This window comes from Stegodyphus dumicola, chromosome 1, assembly GCF_044657685.1.
Source record: "Stegodyphus dumicola isolate Sdum_Otavi_A_Nest chromosome 1, ASM4465768v1".
Lineage (NCBI taxonomy): Eukaryota > Metazoa > Arthropoda > Arachnida > Araneae > Eresidae > Stegodyphus > Stegodyphus dumicola.
In genome coordinates this window covers 270,868,927-270,888,925 of record NC_140768.1, presented here as the reverse complement: position 1 = coordinate 270,888,925, position 19,999 = coordinate 270,868,927, and the positions used below count along the sequence as shown (strand labels likewise).

The 19,999-nt window shown below is 31.3% G+C and overlaps 1 protein-coding gene across 5 annotated transcripts in view; it reads right to left on the bottom strand.

Moving 5' to 3' along the window:
* Positions 1–1,204: 1,204 nt before the first annotated feature.
* The window catches only part of LOC118183748 (protein pangolin, isoforms A/H/I/S-like), a 298,772-nt gene continuing 279,977 nt past the window's right edge, over positions 1,205–19,999 (bottom strand). For all 5 annotated transcript variants that reach the window (XM_035353348.2, XM_035353347.2, XM_035353349.2 and 2 more), the window contains 3 exons: positions 16,157–16,316; positions 8,640–8,712; positions 1,205–3,270 (listed from right to left, as the gene is read on the bottom strand). In XM_035353348.2, the coding sequence (XP_035209239.1) occupies positions 2,808–3,270; positions 8,640–8,712; positions 16,157–16,316 (696 nt within the window). In that variant the 3' untranslated portion in view covers positions 1,205–2,807. The remainder of the gene's footprint in view (positions 3,271–8,639; positions 8,713–16,156; positions 16,317–19,999) is intronic.

Sequence of the window (19,999 nt, the reverse complement as noted above, 5' to 3'; positions counted from 1 at the left end):
ATAATCCTCTAGTATGGTTTGATAAAAACACTAGGACTAATCCTAGACTATTAGGATGGGCTTTGATCTTACAACCTTTTAACTATGAAGTTGCGCATAGAAAGGAGAAGCACCATCAAAATGCTGACAGTTTAAGTCATTGTATCCAAACATCTCACAACTAAAAATATACATTCTCGGAAGTTTAAAACTTCATTGTTTAAATTTTTGTAATGTTAGAATATTACATTTTATATGTTTATTTAAAATGCTTCTTTGAAAGCACTTGTACTCATTTGGTCAGGTATCTAAAATTTATTTGTTACAAATATGCTTGAATATCTTTCTCTTATTAAGAAAAAGAATTCAGTATTTAAACTGAAAATTTTTTCTTGAAAGTTCGATCAATTTGGGGGAAAAAAAAATTTTTCTTCGAAAAGTTCCCCGTTAAGGGAAGGAATTTAAGACTGTTTCGTATTTGCGTTGCTACCCTACCAACATAATTCCACTAAGAAATGTAAATTACCGCAGACGATTATCCACAGACGATGCGCGCGCTTAAAAATGTGTTTCAGTTATTCTGTATGTTTGACTAATACAGTTTGTTGTTCATTCAAAAATGGCAAGATTTCTTTAAACTTCATTACAGTAGGAATTACATCATGAGATAATAACAGTACATTAAATGGATAAATCTCTATTAAAAAATGCAAAATTTTCATAGGGGTAGGGATGCAGTCGTTTTTTAAAATTTTAAAATAAATACAACTGTTGTTATGATAAAAACTTAGATCACATTATTCATAATATTGCAAATCTGTCTTAAATACATTTTATCACCACAAAATCTTAGTTTATACAATTTACCATTTAATATTGAAAAGCCAATAGAGTAAAAAATGCATGTGCATGAACATTTCAATTATCTTGCGAAACACAGTCTTCTTCGATATGTTTCAGTAAAATGTTATCATATGTGAAAGCTATTTTAAATTCTAAAAAAAAATTGATTAACTACATTGATTGGATACGTTACAGGATTAGTTCAATTAAGCTAGGTAAAAACACTGATGTTTGATTTATCTTACCCAACTCTTGCACCTGACCTCATGTTAACAAGTTATAACTTAAAAAGTTTATCTTAAAAAGGATTGAACTAGACATTAAAAACAGGAAAGTTAAAAAAATGGTGTTAATTTTCTGAAAAAAAGAAAAACCACTTAAAAAAATTTAATCTGTTTTTATTCTCACTGTAAAAATTGGTTCTCACATATTTTCAAATTAACAGCTTTCTCATACATCTGGTATATTTAAAATGGTATGATGTATATGGTCTCACATTTTACACCAGAGCAGATAATGTTAAAATGCTTGATAATAATTTTTAATACATATATATATATATATATAAAGCACATGATTGTCAAAGAAATAAAATGCAAAGCTGTCAAACCTTGCATCATCAAATAGAAATAAATAATGAAATTAAGTAAAATGAAAATTACATTAATAATGCCCAGAGCTATAGTTGCAAAATGTACTTATATTAAAAGAAAACTACAAACCAGAATGCACAGCCAGGTTAAATTTGGCTAAATTTTAATCAAAAGGAACAATGACTTAAATGATTAAAATTTATTCCTTTGTTTTACTATTAAAGTAACTAAAACTGTTTGAATAAAAGTCATTTACAAGTTACTTACAGTTTTAAACTATCTATTTTGAAAAATGTAACTTTGCTACAGTTATATTATTAATCCAAATATCTAATACCACAGTCATGAAAGCAAATATCAGGGCACTGCAGGCCCTGCTCACTAAGGGTTGTTGTGCAATTTTTTTTAATTATCATATTAAGACATACTGTATAAAAGGCTTTTGCTAACATCAAGAACTTTCATGATCCTTTAAAACTGAAGGCTCAAGATCATTTTAAAAATTATTCATTACATTGTTGAAGGAAATGTAAACTGATTTTCAAATATTTTAACACTTAACCCACTACATAAACTTTATAATACAGCAATTACATAAAAAAATCTTTTTTAAAAATTTAAATATTTTCTCATTAATAATTTCAGTTACTATTCAATGCAATTTTTCCAAGAAATAATTTTGACATAATGTTAACAATATCAAAATCAAGTAAAGTAAAATAAAAGATTATTTTTTATGACTTTATCCAAACAACTGTGCAAAAAAATAATGTTAAAAGTAAATTCATCAACAATTACATACAATAACTATTTCAAAAGTTTAAACAAATCTGAAAAATGCAAAAAATCAGAAAATCTGGTGGCAGCTTTGCACATTTTATTTCTATATAAAATGAGGATGAGATAGATATAGAGATCTCGAATAGCTTTTCACTAATGGCAGGAACTGGTAGCCTAACAATAAATGCTTAGATTGAAAATGCGAAGAATGTTAAAAAATATATATGCATATGTACATCTAAATTAAACTTAGATTGCAATTTTTAAAGTAATACTCAAACATGACAAAAATAATATACACAGAAAAGGAATACGTTTGCACTCAACCAACCAACCAAATAAAACACAATGGTGACAATGTTAAAAATATACAGTGGATTTAAATTGTCAACAATTCACATGACTCCAATGTTTATTTCAATGAGAACAAAAACAGTCATTAAAACATTGAGCTGGTAATAAAAATCGAAGCTCTTATATCGTACGAAAAGGAGCACTTTAAAACAGTTATCTACAATAAACATAAAGAAAAATACTTTCACAATTGTCCGGATTTTTTGGAAAATCCTTAATACATCACACGTTTTTTCAAAACTAATCACACAACATGTGCTACGTAACGGCAAGCAAAGGAGGGGCCGTTGTCGTAGAAGAGTCTGTGGAAGGCGGTGTGGGTAGCTGTGGTAGACTGACATGAGCCAGGTCTCCATCTGGACTGTCTGGCACATGGCGGCCAGAGGGCCTGGACAAATGTTGTACATTTAAAGGATGGTGGCTTTGCTGTGATGGAGGGCTACCAATTGGTGGCCTACCATTTTCCAGCACTGATTGCACGCTGTCCGTGGGCCTAGGAACTGGAGGGCTTGAAAGGCTGAATTCTGAAGAAACTTCAAGATCATCATCAACGTCTCCATTGCCTGAATCATTGTCAGTGAGATGATTAATGTCGGCACCAAACCTAGAATCTGGAGTAGGAGCTTCTAAACTTCCCACACTGCCCACACTACCAACATTATCTTCACTTTCACCAGTATTGTCCGAACCACTAATGTAACGAATGCATTTCTTTTTCCGCCTAAAAATAAAAAAAAAGTATTGATTCAAGAAAGAAGTAAAGAAAAAATATTGAGTTAGCTGCATTTAAAATATTATTTAATACAATTATTTAAAATATTATCTAACTAGTGCATAAAATTGCAGTAACAAAATTTAAAAAAAACAGGTATGTAATACTTAACTATTTAAAATAATTAATTCAAATATTAATATTTATTCTATATTATTTAAAATAATAGATACACTTCCAATAATCATAACTATCTCCAATAAGTAGTACACTTTGGGACCAAAGGTTGTGAGAATTAGAAAATTCTGAGGATTTTTTAATTTTGTTCACATTCTGAGGATTTTTGAATTTTGTTAATCCATTCTAGTTTTTATCTTAAATTCATACTGTGTGCACATAAATAACTACCAGAGAATACTCATACCTTAAGAATTAGTTCATCAGGATTTATAAATACAAAAGTATTGCATTTTTAATACGATTATGCACAAAGAAAATAATGCCAATACAAGGAAGAATCAAAGTGTACTACATAATGGAGAGAAAATAGACAAACAAGAAAGAAATATTTTGAAACAAAAAAATTAACTTTTCCTAAAAACATATAAACATTTCTATATTAAAAAATTTAGACATTTATCAGCAAAATTACTTTCAAAATAATGTTTATGCTTTAAACAAAAGAAGATAAATGCATAAATAAACACACTGTTTATCAAAATCTCTGTATTATGTTATTTTTTGTAAATTTAATCTCTACACTAATTTTATCCTCATTTTTGGATAGGTCAACTGCATTTACTAATAATATCAGGGCTGGTGCCAGAGCTTGTTCAATTGGTGTAGTAAAATTTAGAATTCAGAGAGGTACCATTCAAAAGAATGTAGGACTTGTACAGATTGAATTGGGTGGCAAAATGCCTAGCACCAATCCTGAATACTATTAATAATTAACAAAAAGTACTAACTGAAATTTTGGCTTTATTATTATTCTTATCCCATTTCTCTTTACTATGTTTTACAACTATGATGATAGAAAACCTCTATAAATGTGCTATTTTTAATAATCTAACACTACTCGAAGCTAATATACACAAGCTTTATAGTTGCTATTGGCTTGTGAACTACATTTAATTTAGAACTCAGTACATGAAAGGTGGCAGAAAAATAAATTATTTACATATGCTAAATGCATAAATCCAATTTTTTTAATATGCAGTGGAATTTATTTAAAACAAAAAAACAAAAAAACAAAAAAAAATCTGCAGATTCACAATCTGAGAGCACTAGCTGTGTATGTAGAAAATGTTAAAAAACTTCAGTTAATAAATAAATAAATAAAAGAATAAAAACCTCTTCAATCAAACTAAACTTTAAATTAGTGTATACTTACATACGTATAAAGAAAACATTTTGTTAAATTTACTGATGCTGAATTTCCTAACAATTTGAATTCTGTTTGTTTCCATCAAAAAGCAAGAGCAAATTACAGGTATTTGCAGATTATTCAAATTCTATGGTAATTTGTTTATCCTTTTACAGTGAGAAAAGCATTCTAGTGTAGAAATTTCATATTGCATTTTTACGAAAGCATTCTAATGTACATTCAAATTTAATAATTAATTTTTACATATTATTTGTAAGATCTTTAAATTTGTCACCAAAGTGTAATTTAGCTATGTGAAACATTATACATTTTCATGCTTTTTTGTACTGCAGTACTTTTTCATGTTATTTACCTAAACAAATTTCAGCATTATGAAAGGATATGAACGCCTTAACTAAACGCAGAGGAACAGAATATCATATTTTCATCATTACTTACAAAAGTAAAAATGGCAGCTAAGAAAACAAAATATTGAACTCTGGAGAACAAGATTATTAATGTTATAAGCAATTAAAAAGAATTAAAAACCACTGCAGCATTTTTATGATTGTACATGAAAATAAATGTCTATTTAGAAAACAAATGTTTACATTTGGAGAAAGGGAAAAAAAAAAAATATTTAAGAAGCTGAAACTGTGATTTCAGTTAGTTTAATAATATTTGTCTCAATAAAGAATATGCTGGAAAACATTTCTAATATTCAAGCTAAAATGTGATGCTTATTAAAAATCCCAGTAATGAATTTGAAAAATTTTTATAAAAGCATGTTAAAATTCTTTCTGTAATGCAACTCACAAAATTCGATTTTCAAATTCCAAATATAACTTTTGACACGTTTACTTTCTATTATGGTATCCACATTTAATTCTTTAATATATAAGAGCATATCTAAACTTGGGTCTTATTGTAATTTGCAGGAAAATCTTCTCTTTCAAATGTGAAAAATACATTTATTAGCTTAAATGGATTAAAAATAAAGTCTTTAATCCGGACCTCAACTTTCTGTGCATGCACATAATACTTTTATGCATGCACATAACATGTTTACACATGCTTGTTTAATGTATAACGGATGGTATAAGCTAGGCTTCAGTTAATGTTGCAGATTGCGTTGTTCCTTAATATTCTAATTGGATCCGGTTTATTATTTTTTGCAGACTGTTACAGCAATTTTATAAAAAGTAAGCTTGAACTTTCGATTATGTCAAAAAGAGTTTCCGATTCTGGGGCTACCAAAGGATCTACAGAGTGAAAGCACGTTTTGATGTCCATTAAACAAAAAGTGGAGCTGCTGCTGCAAAAATGGATAAAGGCATGAAGAAAGTGACAGAGAGGTGATTTGTTTCTCTAACCATTCCGAAATCTGTTTATAAATTTCATGCTGTCGGGAAGAGGTCATAGCGGCGCACAATGAGCTGGAAGTTGATTTGTCAGCACTATCCTCAGCTTCAGGGCAGATGTTTTTATTTTATTTGGCTTATAATTCCTTACTAAATGTAGTGTTTCATCTCAATGTACTCCGATATGATTTAAATCAATTTCCTCATCATTATAAATATCACAAATACACATCAAATAGTTTTCTGGTTGCAATTTTCTAATTTCAACTATACATAATGTGTGCTTTATGCATGCGCGCGTTGAAAGAAATGTTTAATAAACAAATAAATATTAAGCTTTTTTTTGTAAATTTTGATACTCTTTAGATCATAATTGCTCTTTATTTCATAAGTTACAGTTTCATATTTTTAGTTTTATAATTTCTGCATGCCATCTTACCAGATTTAAATTGATGATCTATAATCTGGAAAAAAACCTAATCCGGAATCGCCGAAGTCCTGACGAGTCCGGATTAAAGACTTTGTACTGTAATACAATTATTAGCTTTGGATCTGTCATTATATTAAATGATGCCTCATCTCAGTCATTCAAAACATTATTTTAAAATAAAATTTTGTGGGACATAAAATGTAATGCATTGACTGATATGTTGCATCTAAATTAAGCAATCCGAAGTATATTTTGAAACTAAAACATGAAAATAAGAAATATGTTTAAATTACACTATTGGCATAAAATGAAATATAAAAAAAAATAATAAGCACTGTTTAGTGAAATAATACTCTTAAAAGGTTTCAGTTTAATTATACATCAAAACTCTCAACATCACTTAACATAGTCCTGAAATAAGACATCATTACCTGAAGGTTTACTTTTAATGACAGTTCTGTTAACTCTTTTCAAATTTAATATCTGTTACAATAACACTGAATATAAATTCTTGTTTTTGCATAAATTTTTTTAAACTTCGTTAAAATTTTCATTGATAGAGGGCACTGTACAGGAGCAAATCACACATTTCCATGTAAAACTATATTTGCATGTAGGCAAATGTTTACAAGCATATCACTCTTATTCTATGCGTCTGGCATAACTAAAAATTATAGTTTTGAAGCGACTTGCAGCACCATTAACTGCACCACGTAGCTTATTCCAATGGATGCATGCGATTTCACGATGGATGGCATCTTTAACTAGGACAAAGAAGATGGAATTACTGGACTTGACATAACTCCAAAGCCAAAAATCAAATGTTAATCCAGTGAAGGAGGGGGGCACTAATTTCTACAGTGACGTCTAATTAATTCCTCTCTGAAGAAGGTTGTTTTTAGGAGCATCTTCCCTTTCACTGTGATAAGAGGAGATGCCTTGTCTTGCATGAATGTCACTGTGTCAAGGACATTATGTTCCAGAGAGTGTGGTATCACTTTCTCATGCAGCAGCTGCAAGTAATGCTTTGCAGTAATTAAGCAGGCCTCCTAGCCAACTTCTGCATAGCGATCTTCAAAGAAAAAAGGGCCTACAATAATAGATGCAGTGAAACCACATCAAACAGTTAAACACTGCAAATAAAGGGACTCCCCAGTATAGGTATGTAACTCCTTTTTTTGCACAAATTCTACAGTTATGGGTGTTTACTGTTCCATGCAATGAAAAATGAGCCTCGTCTCTTCTGTGCACAAGATATCGAGAAGCCATTGTGGATCATCATCGATTTTTGACAAAGCCCAATTTGTGAATTCATATTGCTAAGCTTTGTCATTAAATAAGAGCTGATGCTATGACAGCAACTTGTAGAGGTACAATTTTAAAACACCATGAAGATTGTGGAATACCAATGTTTCAGTATACCAGTGTTTTGTATCGCTACTCACTTACTGCATTCTTTGATTATAACTTTACAGTGTCCGTCTGCAAAGTCATATCAAAAGCATGGACCTCTGATAAACTTGGTATACCATTACGAGGGCGATGACACAAACTTCCATTTTTTTTTTAAACATCATACTATCTAAGTTAGTTTGGCAAGAGTGACAGGACCTGAACATTTCTTCCATCACTTCTGTATCTGAAGCCTGTGTAAACCTGAAGTCCAAGAATCTTGGCTCAGGAAAAAAAACTTCACCAATAAAGTCTTATCCACCAATATCAGCATCATAATTAAAATTTTATAAACAAGCAAGTAGAAGGAAAAATCAGAAACGAGCAATTAATAGTAAAACCTTGCAATTTACAGGACTTTGATTCGCATATTTCTTCTTACTACGTCGGTGCAGCCCTCTCTTACCGATGAAAATTTTAACTATTGTTTTCTTAACACCCACAAAAAATCCCCCCTTCATGAGAATTAACTTTTTTGCAAACTGCATCCAATTCTACTAATTCCCATAATTTATATGAATTTTTAAAATATTTATAAACTTATGGGAGACATATTTAGAAGTGAAAATAAATGTTTGCCAAGTTACAGCCAAGTGAATAAAAATTCAGATGACCTCAGTGAACAAACAGAAACTGAATTTTAAGATGAAACATTTCATGACAATTTTTCTAACATGGTAAATGAAACTTTTTGTATTTCTGATGTTAGCCCCCCCCAACAAAGTTAATTTTAAGAGAGGTATTGAATCTTCACTATTTTTTAACTAACCTGCAAGGTTTACACCAACTACTCTGTTGATCGAGCCCAAATCTCGCTCGACACTTCTTTGGGTTGTTGCCATCTAAAAAACAATTAATTAGGAATTAAAACACAAGTTTAAAAACTCGCAGAGCAAAAGATACTTTTGGACACTACGTAAATAAATTTCATGCTTTATATTTTATAAAAGCAAAATAACTAATTGTTTGAAAATGTAAATAAAATCAAGATATCAAAGCACAATGAAATGATTTTACATATTATAACAGTTTGAAACCAAGTATCATCACACAGTTTGTTATAATGTTTTTCATATCACAGAGTCTAACAAAAACATAAACTCACAACACATAATAAGAAAACAAAATGGAGTAAACCCACACCATTGAATATATACTTACATATAATTTGAATACCCCACAGCTGCATGTTTGTGTAAACAGGAGACAATTAAATTGATAGAAGCTATCAAATACTTTTACTAAACATAAATGTTTATAATGAGTATCATGTTCTAACAGTATAAATAAAGTATGAATTAAGCACAACCTACAACAAAATATTGAAAACAAATACCTAAAATAGTACTTCATAGAATCAATATATTAGTTACATTATTTCTCTCTTTCATTAAATGTAATTTAGTTTTAGAAAAATAACTCATATATTTTAGAAAATAGCTAAAACAATATTAAAAAAAAAAAAAAAAAAAATTTAGTTTAAAAATAACAATAAAAAAAACAATAAAAAACAATATTTTAGTTTGTTAATAATAAAAAAAAAACAATATTTTAGTTTGTTAAACAATATTTTAGTAACAATAAATAAAAACAATATTTTAGTTTGTTAATTTTATGCACTATGGCAAAATTATCCAATATTTATATCTTTTGACAAGAAAAGAGTATCATCATTAATATATTTTTTGCTCTTTTAATTTATTATGGCCTTCTTAAACATAAATTTATAAATAAAAAATATGTTTTTTCATAATGCTATTAAAACACTTTAAATATTAGTCTTCATAATTTGATCAGTCTTTATCAAATTTTTATGAAATATTGTTGCTGATTAAAAAAAATCTTGACTCTCTTTTAAAAATTTAGATCACACAGTCAGCACCACAAATTCTTTTATGTTAACTGATGACTAAATATTAAATACAAAATTCTAGATTCCTTCAGTATATTTTCTAAATAAAGATGGAGACCAGTTTTCTGATATGGAAATAACTAAAAGATTAGCTATAAAGCAGAAACAGCAAATTAAAAATTTAACAAGCACAATACATGCACTTTTTGTTTTGTGGCTCAACAAAGTAATTAAATACTTAATTAACTTTATATATATAAAGAAAATATATCAATATGATACTGGTGATCATTAATTAAGGAAAAATCAAAATTTGTAGAATTTGATAAAACTGACTCACAGTATACATTGTAAGGTATAAAATAACACACAAAAAGAAATTACCAGACAATTATGGTATTACAAAAATTAACATATGTATAAAATGAATAAATCGGAAGTGTCAGTTTGGTATAGGAAAATTACCTTCAATAAAAGTATGATCTCCCTTAAGAAGCAACACAGCACATACAGTGATGTGTGATGCTGTCAGTTATGCCAGTGCTTAAATTGCGCCGGAGGCTACCAGAGCCCGGCTCCGGTGCTTCTCAATTTTTAAGATAAATTACAATTTTAGCTGGAGCGCACGGGAGCCCTAAATAAGATGAGCTCCAGTACTTCTTTTTATAAAACTGGACCACAATTTAAAGGGGATAAAATTTATAATTTCTAGTGTTTTAGTTTAACAATAAGCAGACCTTGCAATACTCTATTTCCCTAGAAGTACGAACTCACGAGAACATGAGACGTTCAAGACTCACATGTGTAAACCTTTCTCTTTAAGGAAAGCAATAAATTTGGGGGAGTTTGTTTAGAAACGCTTAAATTTCTCGCCATGCCATCGTATCCAGTGTATTGTTATCGATGCTTACAGTTAGTTATCCTCGCAGGAAGGAAAATTTGTGTTCTTAAATGTGCGTTAAGTGACAGCAAGTACAATAAGAGTAAAATACTGAGATAAACTGCTCAAGCACGTCCTATACATCGTCTTCCCACAGTATCCACTAATGGAGAGAAAGCATAACCAGCAACTTTACATTCATCCTTAGGAGTCAGATTCAGGACTCATTTTACCCCTGACACACATCTGCTTGATGGTTATACAAGGTTCATAGCCACATTTTATTTAAAAAAATAAGCACCTATAAGCACTTTTCAAGCAAATTTTAAGAAAAAAAATAAGCACCTGTCTAATTACATCATACACAACTGCATACCCTTAAAAATTAGACCTGTAATTTAAAATATGAGAAATGCAGTATTTATTAAGAGAGAATAAGCATTACCTCAACCATGGAAAATAATTACTTTTTTTTTTTTTTTTAAATTTTAAATAACAGTTCAATTTACAGAACTAGTTTACAATGAGAGGAAAAAAAAAACTATTCAGAACTAAACTATATTACAAGATTTAATGATAAAATTTCAGTTCAAAATAGAGAAAATAAATAATAATAAGGCATATTTATTGTATTCGCTTGGAACCTAATAATAAATACAATTTATTTTTTCACTCATATTGATATTTAAATAATTTAAATCTAAATTCTGAACATTTTCTAAATTTTCATTGTATATCAGTTTTTCCTTAATAGATATTGCAAGCAAAGTAATTTAAGTAAAAAAGAGGAACATTTCTGAAATCAGAAGACAGAAATTTGCTTCATGCAGTCATCCTTTAACAGTAAAAGCTTAACTAACCCGCATACTTGGAAATTGGCGAATATTGGACAGTCGAGCGCAACTTGAAAAAGAGGAGCAGAAGGGGGGGTTAGACTGTAGCCGCTAAATAAATGCTTTTGACATTTCGATAAGTGCATCATATAAAAATAAACTAACGAAAATAAAAAATATTCTGCTTAGCAAGCACAGTAAAACTCTTAAGTGTTCATAAACAAATCTCGGACTGATCATCAAAATTAATTATCTCTGCAAAATATCTCAAACGTTATTGCGCAATATGTGAGCCGTGAATTATGTGATATTACGCAATCGGAATCAACAGCTGCCGGTATTGGGAGAATAAAGAACTAAATAACTGGGGTGTTTTTCATTCCAATTTTCAACAGACGGCGTTAAATTTCCGGAATAGAATCATTCTTCGCTTGGGTTGGCAGACCGCAGAACCTTTAGCTCTATTCAATCCAGATAGGAAAGTAACAACAAAAAAAAAAAAAAAAAAAAAAAAAAAAAAAAGGGTCCATTGCTTGTTTTGCAGCGAATATTCAAGATTTTGCGGAGAAAGGGGAGAACCTCCCAACCTTCATACTGTATAATGTATTGGCCAAAAAAATTAAATTATTTTGACTATTTGATTACTTTCCCTTTATTTAAGCCATTCCAAATATTATTCCTTAGAAAGCTAATCTGTGTTAAAACACAACCATTTTTGGAAGTTTACTATACTTCAGCAGTTACTGCAATAATGTTATTATAAACATTCATACATATACTCAATATAAGCATAACAATCATAATAAACATGAATATGAACTGACCAAGCAGAACGAGAATGCAAATTTTTAAGATCTTGATAGAAATTCAAATGTGCGTAGTATTTGGGTGGGAGGAAAAGAATGCCAAATGCACCAGAATTTTCTACTGCTTTCCCAATTCTTTGACCAATAGAACCATGGGCACCTATCTGTACTCTTCGTGCACACCAAAGGTTATGTTAATGCAGAGAAAGGGGGAAAAGCTGTTTCCGGGAGTATGATTCATCATCTGACATTCCATATTAGGAAGAAGAGTTGTTTATTTAGTTTCGGCTTTGGTACGGGGAAAAATAGTGCGTTTATTAAAAAAAAAAAAAAAAAAAAAAAAAAGAGCACTAAAAGCAAAAAATAAGCACTAAAAACAAAAATATAAGGGCTTTAAAGAAAAAGTAAGCACCTATAGGGGCCTTTATATTTTATTTTCAAATATAAGGACTTATAAGCACCGTTACGAACCTTGTTATAATTATATCAGTAGAGAGCCGCAATCAAAGAGAACGTTCTCTCTCACCATTTTTTTTTGATGAGAGAGAGTCATTTTTTGTTTCCACCCACTCATACCCTCATTCTGTTTCACCCTAGAATTTTCATCAGCTATACTTTAAGTATATTTAATTTTTGTGATGATAAAAGAACTTCCCCCATACAATCAGAGCTTAAATTGGGCCGAAGCCCACCGGATCTCGGCTCTGGTGCTTCTTAGTTTTTGTAATAAATCATAATTCTAGCTGGAATGCATCGGAGCCCTCAGTAAGAAGGCTGCGGCACTTCTTTTATGTAACTGAATAACAATTTCAGTAGAAATTTTATCTTGAAAATTTTATTTTAACAATAAAATTATATTACAAATCGTGTATTAAATTTCAATTTATCTCTTTACATTTTATTAAATTTTAATTATTTAATTACTTCAAGCTTTAATTATTTCAATAAATAATAATTAATTATTTATATAATAATTATTGATTAAATAACAATTTATAAACATTAATTAAATAGCTATTAATTAGTTTGATAATAATTAACTATTTAATTTTAAAATTATTAATAAGTTTAATAATCATTTTATTTATTTATTTACTCTTGTTCCTCTTTGCTGACAGTCTTCCATAGGGCTCCGGTGCTTCTAATCTTAGAAATTAAGCCCTGAGTTATGCGGTCTGTCAGTCAGTGCCATAGAAAGTGGGAACCACTGCTCTCTTGCAAAGCAGTTGCAAGTGTGGTAAAGGTGTAAAGAGGATGTCTAAAAAGGAAATCATTGCCTATTGCTCCCACACATAAGGGTACACATAAGCATCAAGTATGTCCTCAGCATTCATGGTTCCACATGGAAAGAAAGACATGGAGGTCTGTGCATCCACTTAAAGAGATATTACCCAAAGCACACACAATGCCAGCCACATGGATTTCTTTCATAGATGTTTGATAATGCATTTCAGGCTTTTTCCAAATCAAATAATGCCTACTGTCACTTCGAAGGCTAAATCTGGACTCATCTGTAAAGAGAACAGCCCTCCGTTGATAAGCCATCCAGTGGACATGTTGACATGCCTACTGCGAACATTCTTGTCTATGATATGAAATGAGTGGCATGCAAATGGCCGTTTGCCTCTCATACTGACATCATCCATGAAGCCTTCTTTGCACAGTTGATGCTGACATCAACTTTCTGCTGGCTGCAGCAAGGGAGGATCTGAGTTGAGTTGCATAAAACAACAATAGCAGTCATCAGTGCTCATCATAGCAGAGGGTCGTTTTTCACTTGACCTATTGGATGCTGAATCTGTGGTTAGAAATTGTTGACAAACTCTATGAACAACAGAAGGACTCATATTTAGGCATCTGGCCACGTCTGTCCAATTTTGTCCTGCCACCTAGATTCTTTCAAGCATATGGTGCATTACAGTCCAATAAATAAAGGAAACTGCCCTTGTAGATGGAAGAGTTGTAAAGAAATATGAAAGAACATCTTGCAAAACCTTACATGGGCCATTGGAGCTGAGGCACACAGCCTGGGGAGTCAGCAAGTCCAAATCTAAAAAGATGAGGTAATCACATTGCATCATGAATCTGAAGCAAGCCCCCCCCCAATAGTTCTTGGCAGAGAAATACAGATATGTTTGCCCAATATGAGCACCAATTCTTTGCAGTTGCAACATCCCTGTAATGACAGAGTTCTGCTTTATGGATGCACTCTCCAATAGCCCATTTGATGTTTCTAAGAGGAATATCATGTAATTCAGGTTGGTTAAATTGTCTTGCGTCTAGTCTTCCAATATCTCTTCATCACAGTTCTTCAGGCAAATGATGCCTGGATATCACTGTTATGAAGTGTCTATTCCAGATTACCTCTATCACAGTGAAATTTGCAGACTTGTTTTCAAATGAGCAATTTTATGTTCCTCACAGATGATGTATTTCAGGTAATATGCATACTGCACTTTACTCAGCAACTCTTATTTGACAACATATTTAATTTTTATACGGATTGGTGTATTTTTGAACGAGTTATCACTATGTTTGTGATTTTTCCTCAATTTTTGGAAACCAGTGTATTTTTCCATTCAAACACTCCCTGAAATCTCTTATCAAGAGTTCTGACTAATGAATAATACTGCAGTTTTGTTTGAATGCTTAACTTTCTTTGCAGTACTTCTTTCTTTTCTAAACATTTCTTTCAGTGGAAATTATTTCATTTGTTTTGCATCTTTTTCTAATACTTTCTCTTTAGTTTTACAGATAAATATAATTTCTTGTTCAGTTACAAAGCCCCATTGTTCAAGTCCTGTAATGCAGCATCAAGAATTCCCCTAGATTGTCAATCAAAATTTTTTCATACTCAGCAACCTCTTTGTCATTTTCTTCACCATTGATGGTGATATTTTCCGGACTTAGAACAACATTACATATTTCACCATCCATTAGTTGATCAATGATTGGGGTATTATCATCACAATGAAACATTTCTGTTATATCATTTTCATTTATTACCACTTCTCTACATTTTTTCATAATTCCAATAATTGGAAATTTTGCTTTCGTTTATCATACCTGAAAAACCTTCAAATTAATGGCTGTCATCATAAAGCTTACCTAGCTTCTTACGTACACTGCTGGTGAAGTATCTTGAAATGGGCGACTAAAGGCATGCTGTTCTGCTACAGATAAAGTTAAGCCTGAACTACATTAATTATTTAATATGCTTATGATTATTTCCCACACATGCTTAAGGTTTATCTGAGTCCCAAATACATAAATTCCGGCATACATTTAAGGCTTATTCAGGATCAGTGCTAAACATTTTGCGGCCTGGTACAATCTCTGCAGGTCCAGAATTCTAAAAATTTTGCTACCCTTAAATTTTGCATCCCAATAACTTCTCTGAATTCTAAAGATTTTTTCATCTTTTAATTTTGTTGCTTGGTTCTTCACACAGAGCCATGCCTACAATTATTCTCACCTGAGGCAAAGAGGTAAATGCACACTCCTGTATATAATGTATGGTGTATGCCTGTTAAAAAAAAAAAAGAGAGAGATGCATGTGCATGCACATATATGTGTAATATTTTGGGATGGTACGACCAACTACGCCACAGTTGTGGTGGGGACAGTAAGAACGTTAAAATGTATAATGACACAGTTGCAATAAACTGTAGCCATTACAAAGAATAAATAATCAGTTGCTGCTTTTGTTCACATACTTAATCATCTTCGAAAGTTTCATGGGGATTGTTATCAGGCAGTCTGATCGCTTTTCTAATATGAATTTTGTAGACCTTCTTTGCCTCATCTAAGAGATAACATTGATACACTAGGAGATGTAACAAATGAACCAAAAACCTCTCTGTGATGTGAATAATTTGGTAATAAAACATTTCTAGATACAATTAATATTATTACCTCCTTCTTGACTTTTATCTCTCTTTCGTTTTTTCTTTTTGGCATTGATGGCATAATTATCACGAGCTGTCCATCCTGGATACATCTGCAAGTGCAACTGACGTTCCTTCCTTGCCATTTCATAATATTTTGCTTGTTCTTCCCTCGATAAATTATGCCACTGAAAATTTTAATAAATGTATTTTTACATATTTGGGAATTAAATATTAGTTCTACTGTATTAAAACATTTTAGTATAAGATATTTAGAACTTTCATAGTTAAATATATAAAAAATCTTATTTGTAATTATTATTATTTTTTTTTTACATTACATTATTGTCAAAACACCAAAATCAGCTTTTCCATTGTGCAATATATATGCTTCACATAGCTTTGTCTACAATTCTGCAGGAGTGCATGAAAAGAACTTGTGATAATCAGTGGCTAAAGCACTTAATGTCTTATTTTCTCATTATTATTTTAGAAATGAAGTTTATAGATGCGAATTAGATTATTTAATCAAAGTTAAACATATAAAGGCAATTTTCTATTCTACTCCTAATTAAGATCACCTATAGAGGGCCATCCTATTATACTTTTCCTCTTACCAATCCCTTTAGGAAACATTTGGCTCAAGAGATTTCAAGTACACCACACTTTGAGGACATAGCATAGTCACAATTCTTACGCATTCGTGTAAAGAGAAGAGAGACTGTTTATAGAAGAGAGAATTAAAGAGAAAGTATTAGCACAAAAAATGAAGCAATTTAAACAACTTACATTGAGATAAATGTTTAATAAAGTAAACAAATAAATATTAAGCTTTTTTTTTGTAAATGTTGATACCCTTTAGATCATAATTGCTCTTTATTTCATAAATTATGGTTTCATATTTTTAATTGTATAATTTCTGCATGCCATCTTACCAGATTTAAATTGATGATCTATAATCTGGAAAAACCCCTAATCCGGAATCGCTGAAGTCCCAACGAGTCCGGATTATGGACTTTGTACTGTACTTGTCATATGTAAGGTCTTAGTGAGCATGAAATAAAAGTGTTATTAATCATTCAACATTTTTTTTTTTTTTTTTTTTAAATTTAGGGGTAGCAATCTTAGGAAAGCACGCGGGCAGCCAATGGACTAGGAAGAGCTCTGGGAATATGTACTGAAGTAAGATGAGTAAATAAAATAAAACAGGCAAATACAAATAGTTTGAACAACCAGGCTTTCAAAATAAAATTCATGCTTCAAGGACTACAATTTTGTTCTACCTATTATAAAGAGTTTCTTCAGAATAATTAGGATAATATTTTAGACTTATATACAATTAAGAGGCAACGTAATTATAATATTATATTTATTCTTCTTTAAATTTCCACCATCATATCAAAACAAATACTGGTAAGATGATATACAGACAATCTTTTGCTAAGCACAGGCATACGTTTAGCAGTTATGTTCCCATATATACAGGTGGATTCAAGTTAACAGTCTACCATCGAACAGGTGATTAAGTAGCTCCTGGTAGTTCCTACCTGGGATCAATTCCAGGCAAATGTGCTGGCTGCATGGGTGTTTATGTGGTTTTCCACAAAAACATGAATGTGTAATGTGTACTGCAAGTATAATGTGTATATGAGCCAGTTTTCCTTGCAAAGTCCTCCAAGAAGGCATCCCTACCCTTAGGCAGACAGCCCTAGTGTGCTTTGCCGTAATAAAATAAACCAATGCAAAGAGATTCAAGTCAACTAATCACGTTGGAAAGGCATTTGTAATTGGCGACCACATGAAGGACAGAAGTCTACACCATGCTTTATCAGTCTGCTTTATATTATATATATAGTATATTATATGCTATATATTATGCACTTTTGTACGTATCAAAGTTAAGCCATAAAATGTTCATAATTTATAGACTCGTACAATGCATTGAAAGCTTTAGAAACCTTTTCTGACACTCAAAAAATCCAGTTGAAGTTCTAAAGTTAAATTTAAACTTACAAATGTATGGCTATTGAGTTTCTGGTCATGTTGTGATCAGGGAAAATGAGCTGGCAGATATGGCAGCTAAATCTAGTGTTGATTCGTGCAGCTAGTATGTTGCATTTAGAGATATTCACAGGGTCATCAAGGGAAAAGTTTTACATAAGTGGCAGCTACTGTGGGATGTTCAAGTGCTTAAAAGTATAACTGGGAATCTATTAGTAACTGAAGGGAGGAAGTAATGTTGACCTGTCTTCATACTGATTTCTCTCGAGTCACGCACAGTAATCTTTCGAAGGCCAAGAGTCAGCCTGTTTGTTCTCCCTGTGATAGTGTTCTGACAGTGTGACATTTTCTAGGTTTGGTTTGTGTCATGTACATGCTCGATTTAAAAAAGCTCCCGACCTAGACCTGCCAGAGAGTTTGGAAAGGCCAGCCACTCTGATCAGAAAAGAAAGGGGAATCAGGCAACAAACGAGAAAAGAAATGTGGGCGGGAGAATGCAGCGTGCACGTGGTGACGATGCGAGAACTTTTTGATCCGATACCCAGTCGAGATATTCAATGGTTCTTCTTGAGTGTGTTGTTAAACAGAACGCTGATATTATGTTAAGAACATAAAAATGTTTCATGTGACTCTAAAAAAATTTTTATATTGTGTAAAAGTTGTAAATATATATATAAACATTGTTACTTTGGAATGAGTGCATAGTTTTCACTTTTCATGTTGAGAAGATATATATCGTATGTGGATACGTGAAGAACTCTCAGAGATAATGAGAATATCACAGTTTTGTTCAGTTGATTATGGAAAAGCACACTAAGGCTATTTGGTGTGGGATGCCTCTGTGAAGGTCTTTCTAACGGAAACTAGCTCATATATCAGTTACACATGAGAAAAACATGAAAAGATCATTCAGCCAGCCCATTTGCCTGGAAGTGAATCCAGGTCTAACTACCAGTGTTTAGCGATTTTACTGCTCGGCTGATAGTGGGTGCATCATTTTTGAAATCAATGTCTATATTTTAACATATTTCGAAAGAAGTATTTTCATGACTCTGATTTGCCTTTTGACTGTATAATAGGAAAAGAGGCCAATGCTTATTTTTTCAATACCTGAAGGATAATGGTTGTTGTTACATTTGTATGTTTGTGTTTTGAAGTTGTTTCTTTGTACTTTTGCGATATATATTTTTATGTACCTGATGTTTTAGATTTTACACCTGCTTGACACCTGATACCATTATCTAAATTATAACCAACTTCATCTCAACATTCATCATTTTATTACTTCATTTGATTTTATAAGTCTGCTACTGTTTTAAATTTGTGATTATATGTAATCATATGGATTTAATTGTGATTTGTGTAATTACCGTGTCTGGTGCTTATAATCTGTTCAGGTTGTGGGCCATAAAATCCACTACCACATCTTCTTAAAATTAATTATACATTACACTAAATATCCAATTAAATTTACTCCGTTTTTGCTTACAGTATTATGTATGTGTGATTATTAATAAATATATGGCCCATCAGAAAAATAGATACACACTTTAACAAATGAAAATTCTTTTAACACAACAATGAGCGATTGCTCAAAAAGGGATTACATCTGAGGGAACTGCTGGACATGGCACTGTAATTTGTTAATGAAGGACCACCACATAACCAATTTCTTCTATTCACAACATCTTTCAAAGTCCTCTAATAACAATCTGATTCATTAGCATATGTCATATGTAACATATTACAATCATGACAGTGTAGACATGTGTTGAGCAAACACCATACTACATACTATGAAGATGAATTTAATTAAACTTTGAAACTGGTATGCAGATATGATAAGTTAAAGTACGTATACATTTTTCTA